At 53.7% G+C, this 13033-nt stretch overlaps 1 protein-coding gene across 6 annotated transcripts in view; it reads right to left on the bottom strand.

Annotated features, from left to right (window-relative positions):
- Window positions 1-13033, bottom strand: part of fynb (FYN proto-oncogene, Src family tyrosine kinase b) — a 43446-nt gene that overhangs the window by 2531 nt on the left and 27882 nt on the right. For 4 of the 6 annotated variants that reach the window (XM_072703207.1, XM_072703208.1, XM_072703206.1 and 1 more), the window contains exons 2-11: window positions 10802-11058; window positions 9306-9402; window positions 6335-6433; window positions 5493-5596; window positions 5081-5230; window positions 3642-3806; window positions 1786-1965; window positions 1394-1470; window positions 615-768; window positions 197-328 (exon numbers count right to left, since the gene is read on the bottom strand). In XM_072703207.1, the coding sequence (XP_072559308.1) occupies window positions 197-328; window positions 615-768; window positions 1394-1470; window positions 1786-1965; window positions 3642-3806; window positions 5081-5230; window positions 5493-5596; window positions 6335-6433; window positions 9306-9402; window positions 10802-11048 (1405 nt within the window). In that variant the 5' untranslated portion in view covers window positions 11049-11058. Of the gene's footprint in view, window positions 1-196; window positions 329-614; window positions 769-1393; window positions 1471-1785; window positions 1966-3174; window positions 3331-3641; window positions 3807-5080; window positions 5231-5492; window positions 5597-6334; window positions 6434-9305; window positions 9403-10801; window positions 11059-13033 lie in introns of all 6 variants that reach the window. The other 2 variants (XM_072703210.1, XM_072703211.1) reach the window with 2 other exon arrangements.

Below are 13033 nucleotides of genomic sequence, written 5' to 3'. Positions count from 1 at the left end.
CCATGAGCCGCTAATTAGCCACGTATCTTAAAAAACAACAGGTTAGTCCTGACTTTGTACACAAGCAAAAGCAGTGAAATGAGGAGCGGTATCACGTTCAGGGTGGTAAGCGTGAGTGGCACGACCACGCCAAACGCTCCCTCAAAAGGACAGTAATAAATGCGGGCACTTTACCCATCATGCATCACGCCCTCACCTGGGTAGGGGACCCGGCCCTTGGTCACCAGCTCAGTAAGCAGGATCCCGAAGGACCAGACGTCGGACTTGATGGTGAACCTCCCGTACAGCGCTGCCTCGGGGGCCGTCCACTTGATGGGGAATTTGGCTCCTAAGGCGATGGTGCAGAGGGGACAGACAGGAAATGACACGTGTGGCCACACCCAGTGGGTGGAGCTAGCTGCTGCAGTGCAGTAACTAGGCTCGTGTCTGCGGGCGCCCAGGGGACGCCTAGCGCCCGGCCAGTCAATGTTAAATCAGGGAAACGTTCTGGGTGGGAGATGAGAGCACGATGACATCAGCCACAGCTGCGCCCAGCACCCGCTCTGACAGAATGACATGTGGTCCAGCCCCCCCCCCCCCCGTGCATGACGTGCTGGGAGGGGAGCGCCTCTCACCCTGCCGTGCCGTGTATTCATTATCCTCGATGAGCCTGGCCAGCCCAAAGTCGGCGATCTTGCACACCAAGCTGTCGCCCACAAGGATGTTGGCCGACCGCAGGTCTCTGTGGATGTAGTTCATCCTCTCGATGTAGGCCATGCCCCCCGCCACCTGCAGAGACAGGGCCACAGCGTCCACATGGGCTCGCGTGCAGTGACTCCTCCGCGCCACAAGGTGGCATAACCGAAGACCACTGCCACCTCTGGGGATCTGGGCTGCTTTTTATGTGTCAGTGATGAGGGTGACGCCCCCTATCTGTCTGCGCTACGAGCATCTTACTGAGGCAGAGGAGGGGTGCAGGTCAAGAGGCGTTTAAACAGAAAAAGATGCTGGAGCAACAACAACAATAATAATAATACTTAAGCTCCTTGCTTTACGATATTTTGGCTCTACAGTGTGACAGCAATGTACATTCAGTGGCCATCGAATGTTGAATTTTGAATGTGATCTATTTGCTTTTCTTGTATTTACTAATTATCTATCTATATTTGATTTACGATATTTTCAACTTACACCCGGTTCATTGGAATGTAACCAGCATGTGTAATAAGAAACTGACAGAATTACAGGCAAATTAATAGGCAATTATAGGCAAGTTAAATTCCGTTATTCATTTCACTAATAATTCTCCCTGATACCGATTTCTGACTGCCAGCCCAGTGTGTCCCCCCCCAGAGAGGGGACACACTGCGTCCCGCCACCCTGCTGGGACGGCCGCCGCTCCGAAGGGCCTCACCTGGGCCGCCATGTCCACCAGGTTGGGCAGCTTGAGAGAGCGGCCTTCTCCGTCCTTCAGGAACTCCAGCAGGCTTCCTGGAAGCAGGAGGCCACACCGCGAGTCAGCAGCCATGCACAGCATCAGAGCCCCACCCATCACTCTAGGTGGGGGGGCTTTTCAATGCCCAGAAAAGACGGGCAGAGCGAACGGACGTCTTTATGATCTTCAGAACTGTTCCCATGGTTCATCTAGACACGTACATTTCTTCCTATCTTCAGACTGTCTAAATGACTGACTGTGAATGAGTCAATACCGTGACAAAGCAGCAGGTGGTAGCAAATCAGAACGAGGGACTCAGTGACACCGATACTGAGCTCAGCGCTCTGGTGGCGGCGGCAGTGACCCCTGACCTTTGCCCATGTACTCGGTGATGATGTAAATGGGCTCCTCGGACACCACGGCGTACAGCTGCACCAGCTTGTCATGCCGCAGCTTCTTCATGATCTGCGCCTCCTCCAGGAAGGACTCCGGCGACATGGTGCCCGGTTTCAGTGTCTTCACGGCCACCTTGGTGGTGCCGTTCCACGTCCCTGCAGCACCAAGCAAGCGCCACCGTTAGGGCGCATGCAGCGGATATAGAGGGCCGGTGTGCCAATGAAAGGGTGGCATTTGTGAGCGAGTGGGTGAGCGTTTGAGTCCCAGCAGGGAATAAGCTGTTTTAGGAACAGCAGCACCCTGCACTGCAAATTGCTGCAGCAAACATTGGGCCTTATAAAACAAGCATCTTAAAATATCAAATGTGCAAAGTCATTTTCAATGCAAAAACACTTGCATCTCAGATTTTACTCATTGCTTTTTAGAAGAAAATACAATTTTGAGGCTATTTTACAGAAAAGGATTGAAAATGCGAGTAGAAGAGGAAGAGAAGCGACGCCGACTCTGGGGTTCATTTGCCTTCGCAGCAAACACAGACGCTTCATGAGGCCAGGGAGTCTGACAGCAATGCGTCTGCCTGCGTGGCACCAGACGACGGTCTGACGCATCAAAAGGGCACGGCGTTCTACCGCCTGCCAGGATAATCCAACGCAGGGCGATTAACATGAAGAGCGGCGTGGTGAAGCTCCGCTCTCCGACGCCATCTGGCATGGCGCGAGCGGGCATGCCTCATTACCCAAAATTCAGTGTGGGCCGACCCGCTCACACCCACGGTCGCTCACTGATCAGAACAATTTCAAGGGTCTGGTGAGATGGTGCTGAAGCCAAACGAACCCCAGTGAAGAACCAATAGGCTCCTGTCAGGTCTCACTCAATGCTCCAGCGTATTGAAGTTGGGTTGTTGAGGGGATAGACCCCCATAGATGGGGCCTTCCAGAGCTCCATGTGGAGAGAATTGATATTACGCGTCATGGTATTTCTAGCCCTGTAGGGGGCGCTAAAAAATAAGTTTTGAGACACCAGTAAGTAAACCAAAATTCAATACGCTGCACTAGTTATAATGGCAGACTAGGAAGGAGGAAAGAGCGAGTTGGCACAGAAAGTTTCTATTAAGGGGGAAGATCTGAGAAACGGAAAGTCTGTAGGAATTCAGGATACCCTGGAAAAACCAGAGAACCCACGTCAGTCTGCCCATTGCGAGGTGGGACGTGCCGATCAGGCTGTGGAGAGCAGGCAGATGGCCATCCATACTTCTCGCAGAGGCCAATTAGTGTCACATGACTCTTTTCCATGGGGAACATGGTGTGGGTTATCGGATTTTTCCAGACGGGTCGTTACAGTAAAATAAGAAGTCGTTTCCTTACCAAACCAGACCTCGGCAAAACATCCAGCCCCGAGCTTAAGCTCCAGCGATAAGGAATCGCGGGAGACTTCCCATGCATCGTGGGACAGGCCCACAGTTTCAGGGGACAGGTTCACACACACGCTTGTTAAGTGATAGCACAAACCATCCGCGCTCTCTACAGGGGAGGGGAGGGGAAGGAAGGAACAGAATTAACTATCAGGGGGATGAACATGCAAGGAGGGAGGTGGAAGGTGCAGGCTTCACCCTGGGTGAGCAGAACGCCCCCGAAAATCCACCTACAGTATTCATAAAAGCATTAGCATCTCTAAATTTACATATGCATCCGTAATTCACCAGAACTCCCTCATTTTCCCGTGGCTGAGTCACGTCTTCATTACCCAGAATGCACAGTTCCGCCTCCCAGGGCTGCACCTTCCACGCTGCCTGAGGCCGGTTTCCGCGGCGGCGGTGGGCATGCACGCATACCCATCCAGACCTCCCCAAACTGCCCATTGCCCAGCCTCTTGATGAGCTGCAGCGACTCCCGCGGAATCTCCCACACGTCTTTGGTTTTGACGGACAGGTCGGCCAGGCGCGGCATGCCCTTGTGGCAGGGCACCACCAGGCGGCAGCAGAGGCCCGCGGCGCGCTCTGCGCGAGGAGAGAGCGGGGGGGAGACACAGGCAGGCGGCGTGAGGGGGAGGAAGAGTGCGGGGGAGGGGGGGGGACGGAGCTGCGAGGCGGGGGCGCTCCAGAGACTGGGTGGCCGCGTGGCAAAAGCAAACTAGGCCAGGGCAGATGTCAGCGTGCGCGTCATCCCATCCACGGGCGGAACCACCAAGGTTTGGGAGACAAAACAGCGGATTTTAAACATCTCAGAGGTACTGCAGGGAGAGAGACTCAGAGAAGGGGCTAGACATCACCCTCAGAGTGCGGGCGCTCATAGATCCGCCGTGCGCCATGTAACATGAAACAGCAGCAATGTGTATATTTAAATTAAGTCGTGCTATAAATTACAATTAGCATGAGCGTGTGGTCTGAGGGTCCATCGCACTGGGACTGACAGCGGTTCTGCCATTAACACCCTAAACATAATGGGCTGGTATGTCTTCCTCTTCTCGTGTGACAGGATGGCCTGGTTCACCCTTTTACTGCATAGGGTGACCATTTCACACTCCGGAGGGGGGGTGGCCCACCTGTAGGTTCCAGGCCAGACTTTGGGGGCTGATGCAGACTGAGGGGGGGGGGCGGCAGCGGAGCGTGGCGATTCAAACCGGGAAAGTGGACAGTCAGCGAGAGAGCAGGCGGGGGTTGGCACGGTAGCGGGTGGTAGCGGGCTGGCTGGGGGGTGGGGGGGGGGCGGGGGAACGGAGCCGAAACTCAGCAGGTGCTGCTTTCCTGTAACCCGGAGCCCCGGAGGAGAGAAACCCTTGATGTCCTACTGAGGTGACGACTCAGCATGAGCACGCAGCCTGAGGGCTCAGCGACGCGAGTCTGCATGTCCCGGGGGGGGGGGGTAAGCAGCTGTATCCTGCTCCCAGCATAGTGCGCCCCCCCCCCCCAGAAGGAGGGATCAGCCCACGGGGGCTCTGCAGCCCCAATTCCCTCTTTTACTTCCTTTATGAGCTCTGTACTGATAAAAAGAGCCAACAAGATCGCAGAATGTCACCTGGTTAGAGTAACTAGGTCAAAGCCTGTTCAGGGAAAGGGAGCGAACGGCAAAACTTTAGTTACACACTCCATCTTTTTATCCTTTTGTCTTTAAACCATTTTATATTATGTATTAAACTATATTCTTATACTGTACTGCATTTTTTGGTGTCTTTAAGATGTTTAATCTTGCACAGTAATTTCCGCCGGGACGAATTAAGCCGATCTTCCCTTTATCTTGCAAACGCAGCCGCCGTCAGCGGGCCGAACCTCACCAGAGTAGTGCTGCACCAGCTGCTGGAGGCTCTCGAACTGGGCCCTGGTGGTGATGTAGTAACCTCCGCTGTCCAGCTTGCGGATCTTATAGTGCTTCACGTGCTCCCCTTTGATCTCGTCCCAGTCCCGGATGGACAGGGAGTAGGCACCTGCAAGGACAGCAGCGGCCTGGTAAAGGTCCTTCACACCGACGGCACCGGTGCCCGATGTGCGGCGTCGCGGACCGACTACATCGCAGAGGGGGGGTAACCCTGGGATTACAAGCTCTCAAAAGGACAATCTCGCCATTTTCTTAAAAATACAAAGCAGAAACAATCACAGCAGAAGGCCATCTGGTAGAGGTTAGAGAGTTTGGGCTGGAGCCGGCCGATAGCCGGCCTCCTCGGCCCGCCTCCGGGTCGCCGCGGTTACCTTTGGTGGTCTCGCTCTCCCGGATGAGGTAGGTTCCGCGCACGTTGCCGTTGGACAGGAGATGCCGCTCAGCATCCTTGCGGCCCAGTTTGCCAAAGTACCAGCTGGAGGGGGGAACGGGGAGGTTAGAGACCACGGATCCTCTGCATGGACTGGGGGGGGGGGATCTCTGGCCGGTCCCCTGTGGGGGTGGGGGGGCATCTGCAGATGGGGAGGGTGGGGCACTGCAGGCCGCGCCATTAATGAGCCCCCTGAGGACTGGGGGGGGTTCCAGGAGATGATCCCACACAGTTCATGAAAACCTATTTTAGGCCGGCTGGCGGTAAGCAGAGAGTCTCCAAGGGACCTGGAATCTGTGTTCAGAGCCTCCCTTTGTCTCCAAATTGGATCATCCCCCCGCCCCCCCAGCCCCGCAGCCCACAGTTAATTTCAGCCTACGTTACTGCGTGTGTGTAATTGGATTCCGCCTTGGTATGAACCAATAAAAGGACATCACCACCAGCCCTGGAGATAGACGGAGCGAGCGCCACCTGGGGGGGGGGGGGGAGGCGTTTCGAATCCACCCCCTACAGTCTTATCCACCCCCCAAAGAATTCTCTAACCAGGTCTTCGTTTTAACTCGATGAATAAAGTCCCAATCCCCCGCAACCCCAGATGGGCCCACTGCTCCAGTAAACATGAGAAAACATTTGTATGGCTTCCCAAACCATGACTGAAGCCCCCACACCCAGAGGTTTCGGTGGGGGGGGGATTCAGCTGGTCCCACATGAGCTTGACAGATGGGTTGGGGCCCAGGAGCTGAGCGGGGCGGGACCACGCCCAGTTCTGGCGTAGAGACTCACTCCTCGGCCTGGATGGAATCCACTGGAGCCACGTAGTTACTGGGGATGTATCCGGTTCCGCCGGTGGCGAGAGATCGGGCCTCCCACCAGTCACCTTCACTGGGGGGGAGGGAAACGAGCATGACGGGCCAGTCCATTAACCTGCAGTCAAATCTATGCTATTACATCACAGAGATAATGTCCCCATAAGGTAAAAAGGTTTTTTATCGCATTGTGAGGAAATCTGCTGCCTACAATGTAATAATTGCAAAAACGCAGACAGACATGCACATACACACTCAGAGACACACACGCAGACATGCACACACCCACACACACACCCACACACACACACAGATGCTGTCCACCCCCAGGCATCCCTGTGTCCCGTCCACACCACCCAGTGCTGTGTAGCTCTGTTTAGTCACTCGCTCTGCCCCCCCCCCCCATTGTCTGTCTTACTGCCGCTCGCCTGCTGCCTTGCAGACGAGGTAGAAATGCAGGCCAAAAAAAGAAAACACCCTATCTATGAAAGGAGAAGTATGGAAGAGTGGGGCGGGGGGGGGGGAGGGGAGGAGGAAGGGAGGAGGCCCTTTCGTTCACGCGGACAAACAGCAGCATCAGGGGACTGTGTGCGGCAACAGGAATGTTCATGGATTCCTTTGTTTCCAGAGGGAAGCAGGATGACAGGGATTCCTCGGGCGGGAAGGCGAGGGGCCGTACCCAAGCAGCATGGCGACACCCCCCTGCAGGGGGCGCTCTAACGGCGTAACCCAGTGGTGCCGAAAGGGCTCCTCGCCGATGGGACAGAAACAGCAGGCCCCCGTACATGGCACCCCCCCTACCTTCCTGTGTAGCTGCGTGCGGGACACGTCCTGTTGAAGGGAAGCGTGTGAAGGGGAACATACAGAGAGAGGATGTCCCCCCCCCCCCTCCCCGGGGACATGCTGGGGCTCCTCACTCACCAATCACAGCCCCCCACACCATGTGACCTTAATGGCTCTCCCATACAGACCCCATAGCCTGTCACATCACTGCCAACCTCTGCAGTGACCAAAAAACAACAGAAATAAACAACCAGCTGTTTTGTTTTTGCATTAAATAATGGTGGGAAAACTGTTTGCCCATCCAATCGCAAAACCGAATGACATCAATAACCCCAACAAGGCTAGGCTAAGCCTGCCCTCCTGAGAGGCCTTTTATACAGCATCCTAACCCCCCCACGATGCTGCGTCAGACCCATGCAATGCTGCCATTCATCATAGCTCCTGGAGTGTGCTGTCACTTTTTACCAGTAGGGGGCACCAATTCAGAGGAAGCCCTGGCCCAGTAGCTGGGGCGAACAGGCATGGGTGGGTGACTGAGTGCCACGGCTCCGTCTGGCCTCTGACGAGACGGGTGCCCCCGCATTCCCCTAAGAGGGGCACGTTACTCGTGCCTGAAAGTCAGAATGACAAGCGCATCGATGAAAAGATGACAGGAAGGGTGGAGGAGCGGGAGGCCGAGACAGGGATGCATTGGAAATCCAATCCCAGCCAAAGAGAATCCAGCAGCGAGCATAGCAGCCATGATAAATGCACGCAAACCCCAGGAAGTGCCTGAGGAGAGCAGCAGCCCTGGGCAGGCTGGGCAGTTCAGGTCCAGAGAGTACAAGTCCAGACTGGGATTTTGTTTCAACCAACCAGTGGACAGTGGCTCTTTATACTCAACTGCCTGGTTGAAACAAAATCCCGTTCTGGACTTTTACTCTCTGGACCTGAACTATCCACCGCTGGAGATGGGAGCTGAAAGGCTTAAGAGGCATTCAGGGCAAATGGGAGGGGGCCTTCGGACGCATCCGAGCAGCTTTATGCCAAGTGCGAGACGCCTAAGAGGAGAATCAGCAGCTCCAAATCCACAGCTCTGATGTTCTCTAGCAGGAGAATGAACTGATCCTTTCAAGGGGGCGGGGAGATTGGAGGGGAGAGATGGGCAGCTTGGGATCCTGCCTGCGAGTGACAGTAACATGGAGTGAGAGTATGAAAGGCAGGTCAACTCCTCAGCTTCGGCTTTGTGTTCATGCCGGTCAAACGGCACCTGAGACTCTGTTTGCTTCACCAAGTCATGGTCAGCAGATGTGGGTAATGACTGAACAAAAAATGTCGTGAGTATAAGGTGCCGAAACGGGGCCTCTCTACAGGACGAGGAGTGCAGAGATCCGGGGGGACCTCGAAACAGAGCTGCTGCTGCTTCAGAGAGTCGCCTGATTGGCTGGCAGGGGAGACGTTCCAGGCACGCCGCACTGGGTGGCTGCTGGAGGAATGACATCACACCAGTGTCTAGGGATCCCCCAGAAGGAGCCTACCACCATGCCAGGAAAATCGGTTAGAAGATGATGGCAATGATGATGAGGTTGATGACGGCTATCCACTACGATGCCTGTCACATATGCAGACAACAACGCTACCTAATCAGCAAAGTCAATCACTCTGCAAAGCTACAGAGGATCAGCTTAATGAAAAGGGGGGGGGGGGGTGACGGAATGGAAACCGTGACGGCTGTAGCCTGTGAGGGACGCTTCTTAAGCTCGCTCCGGAATGATCCGGCCCCGGACCGCACAGACTGTGAAGGGAACAGAAGTCGGTACCAGGCGCACTGAGCACGAGCGAGAAGAGCAGTCAGGCGCTCTCGGCTGTGCCGGGGCAAGGCCGTCGGTGAGCAGTGTGGGCACGGTGACCGGCGAATGCAGACGCGCAGTGTGAGGGCAAAGACACAATGGCCGTCTTGTTCTTCGGTGAAGCACGAGGCCCTGGCACCTCCATAACAGCAGCGTGTGCGCACACACACACAGACAGACAGACACACACACAGACAGAAACACACACACACACAGAAACACACACACACACACACACACACACACACACAGAAACACACACACACACACACACACACACACACACACACACACAGTCATGTTACAGCTATGGTTATCCTGCAATACCACACTCACGTGCTGTTGAGAATCTGGAACTTCTCCCCTTTCCGGAAGGTGAGATCATCCTCGGTCCTGGCCTCGTAGTCGTACAGTGCCACAAAGAGCGTCACACCTGTGGGACACAGTGGGGGCACCGTCACCAGTCACACCATTAGTTGCAAACGGACCTTAAAATAAACCTTATCTGTCCAGACTGAGCACAAGTCGATTTTGCATGTCACACGGTGCAGACTGCTCACTTTTAATGTGAGGAATTTAGCTTACAAACCAGGGGATGCAATCCAGGAATGCACAACAGGATGCATTTTGGGAGCACAGGAATTCAGGCCCAATAATGCAACCAACCAGAGCTTGTACATGCCTGGGTTCTCATGGAAACAAAGTCACATGACACTGTTCTTCAGTCATAAACAAAACAGATGTAACATGACAGAGAAGGCAGCAGTGGAGAAAGACCTGGCTAAGCCAGGATCTCCCAAGTCTCAGACCCAAACGGCAGACTGACACCGCGGGGAAGGGGCCTGCAGCCAGACCCTGCGCTGAGAGCTCTGTCTAATTAACGGGCCCTGCGGGGCCAATCATCGCTGCCCCTCATTAGCCTCCTAGCCCTCGTTATCCACCTCTAAGCCCCTGACAAAGGAGACTTTCCAGCATGAGGCCATGATTTTACGGGTTGTAAGCGACTACAGCCTCTTAATGAATGACCAAGCCCCATACGGCTGCCTGCGCCTGTAAAATCCTGAGCAGCTGATTTATTCTGGCATAAGGGAATCGACAGAGAGCTCCTGAAGATGAGGAATACCCCCAGAGCTCTACTCTGCGGCGTGACAGGTTGGGCGGACCTTGAAGGGACGGTAACCCAGCCGGCGGCCGCAGAGACATCGAGACGTCGGTGGCCAGGTAACGGCAGCGGTGCCCGGGTGTTATACGTGATGGAGACCAGTGGCTGGTTACCATGGCAGCCACACAGTCACACCGAGCAGGCTGGCGGTCGCGAAAACAACTGGAAGAGGGAGATTATGTAAAAGCACGACGGGGTGCGGGTGAGCCTCAGGAGCGAGCGGGGCCTTCCTCTGGCCCCCCAATACCGGGTTAACCGGGGAACCCGCACCCTTATATAACAAAAACTGTCAAATGTAAGAGCTCTGCTAAAAGGTCACCGCAGACCTAAACACAAAGCAGTCTGTTTATATCCAGTGTCGCCGACATGCCGGAACAGTCTGCCCTGGCCTGCTGTCACTGACGACGTCCCTGCCTCTGTTCCCTCACAAACTTATATGGCGTCGTGGGACAATTACAGAGCAGAAAGGCTGCTAGAGAGATGCCAGGGGGAGGAAATGCGAGGTTAAGGAGGTTCAGCGAGCGTGGGCTCGGAGGCGCTTCGGGCAGAAATCACCGGGCGGGTCCAGGAGAGAAAGCCGCGACTCCCATCGGGGGTTCCCTCCGCCCCATGGCTTGCCCCTCCCTCCACCCTCACAGCTCGCCCCTCCCCCAAACGGGCCCGGGCTTACCTGTCCCGCCGCGAGAGCGCAGGGTCCCTGTGTGCGATGACGAGCTGAGGCCCCCGAAAACTGTCATCCTCTGGCTGTCCAGCACATTGAAGTTGTTGTAGTTGGGGATGGCAGTGACCCCGAAGGCGGGGTAGGGCTGGGGGGCGGGGTCCACCCCATATCGGTAGCCGGCGCTCTGGGACATGCTGGCGTCCCGCTCGTCTGTCAGCTTGGCCGCCTCCTTATCCTTGCATTGCACACAGCCCATTATCTACGTCCTGACGGAGAGGGGGGGAGTGGGAGAGCAGGTGAGGCGGGAGAGGCAGCATCTGGGGTCGGCGTGCAGACTGCCGCGCGTTTCAGACACAGTCGACTGAGAAGAATGAGAGTCTCAGCCCGTCCAAGGAGTTAGTAAGATCCCCAGGCACCACTAAAGCGGAGCGACTCTCTTCCCAGTACCTGACATTCCATGGCCGCTCCGAAATAACTTAATCCTGGTCCGAAAACCAGGGTCTTTATGCGTTTAAACTGAAACGCAGATGCAGTGTTCGCATCCAGCAAAGCGCGACTCGGACCTTAGCTAAACAGGCGAGCATCCGGGTTCCGCCAACCTGTTCCGTGACAGAGCCTTGGTTAGCACCGATCCCCAGGGCAGAACCGGACCAGAGCGGGAATTCCGTAATGTGGCACAGTCAAGGGCAGCTTGGAGTCGGCAGTCTAACAGTAGAATGGCCCATTTTCCTTACGTGGATGGAAGATGGCCTACCAGGGGGCAGGAGAGTTAACCCTATACCCAGCCCTAACCTCACCATAAGTAATCAAGTAAATTACAAAATTGTTGCCATTTTTAGTTTTTTTGATTGCAGTCGAACATTTCTATAAAATTGAGATTATCCTTGTAGGGATCGAAAAAATGTTCCCACAAAGTAAAAAGCTACAGGTTTTTATCACATCGAGCGTTAAACATAACAATGCGTTTGTGAGGTGCCTTACGGCCGCAGACACTAGGCGTGACTCGCCAGTCCAAAAGAGCAAAATCGATGGCGACGCAGTGCGGGGGCAGAACAGAGGCGGACGGCGATTCCCTCAGCAGCCGGCACACAGGCGGGGGGGTGGGGTGGCGTTAAGGGGGCTGACTTATTGACATGGAGAGACCAGGGAGGCTGATTAACCTCCTCCACTTTGATGGATGTCAGCTCCCTCTGCGTGGGGGGGCGGGGGAGGGGGCTGTCGGGATAGCACACTTCAAAGGAAGCTGGAATAATGTTGGTACAGAGTGCGTTTGTGTGTGTGTGTGTGTGTGTGCGGGAGTGTGTGTCATGTACAAATTACATTAAGACATATGTCCCCACGATGCGATAAAAATTTGATGCTGTGGGAACCATTTTTTCAGTCCCCACAAGGGGAAATTTAGTTTTATAAAAATCCGTGACTGCAATCAAAGAACTAAAAATGCCAAAAGTCTGGTATTTTGTTTGGTTACCTATAGTCAAGGTTAGGGCGTGATCGGGGTTACGGTTGTCATTGTTGGGATTCAGGATTTGCCTATATAAATGAATGGACGGTCCTCACAAAGATATGAATACAAACGTGTTTCAAAACCTCTGATAAAATCACCCCAGTGTTTACAGCCACCATGCAATATACCTCTGTATATTTGGATGATGTACGATATTAATGCCAATTCTAACATCGCTATTCAGCTAGATTAAAATAAGGCTTTTTCTTACTTTCAATTCAGTACAGACACAGCGCAGGCAGTTAAAGTTTTGCTAAAATATTTTTACTGTTACTCTGTCATAGGGGAAAAACTTAAGCTTTGCAATTTAATTATTATTCCTTTCATAGATTGTTATATGTTTAAAAATCAGTTTAAAGTTTACCTCCGCTGCTTCTGCATGAGCGCTGCATGTGTTCTCTGAGACAATCATAATCATTTTCATCCTTGCCATTTAAATCACTTAAATTTCTTGCAAACAAATCTTCAACTCCTTTTTTGTTTTATAAATACCCCAATATTTATTACAACAAAATCACATGCCTGCTGTATTAGTATATTCAACAAAAAACTTAATTTCTTTTCATACCGTCCGGATCTTTTTGTTGTATATGCGATTTAGTCATAAGAACATGTTTATCATTATTTTCTGATTTTTGAAAAGTTTAAGGTGGCGTTTGTATTGTGTTTCAGCGGCATGCATAACCAATCGACAAAGAAAGCCTTTCAAATCTCACCCAAAGTACCAAAGACGT

Source organism: Paramormyrops kingsleyae, chromosome 19 (genome assembly GCF_048594095.1).
Source record: "Paramormyrops kingsleyae isolate MSU_618 chromosome 19, PKINGS_0.4, whole genome shotgun sequence".
Taxonomy (NCBI): Eukaryota; Metazoa; Chordata; class Actinopteri; order Osteoglossiformes; family Mormyridae; genus Paramormyrops; species Paramormyrops kingsleyae.
The sequence above is the reverse complement of the archived record's forward strand: the minus strand, read 5'-3'. Positions and strand labels throughout refer to the sequence as shown.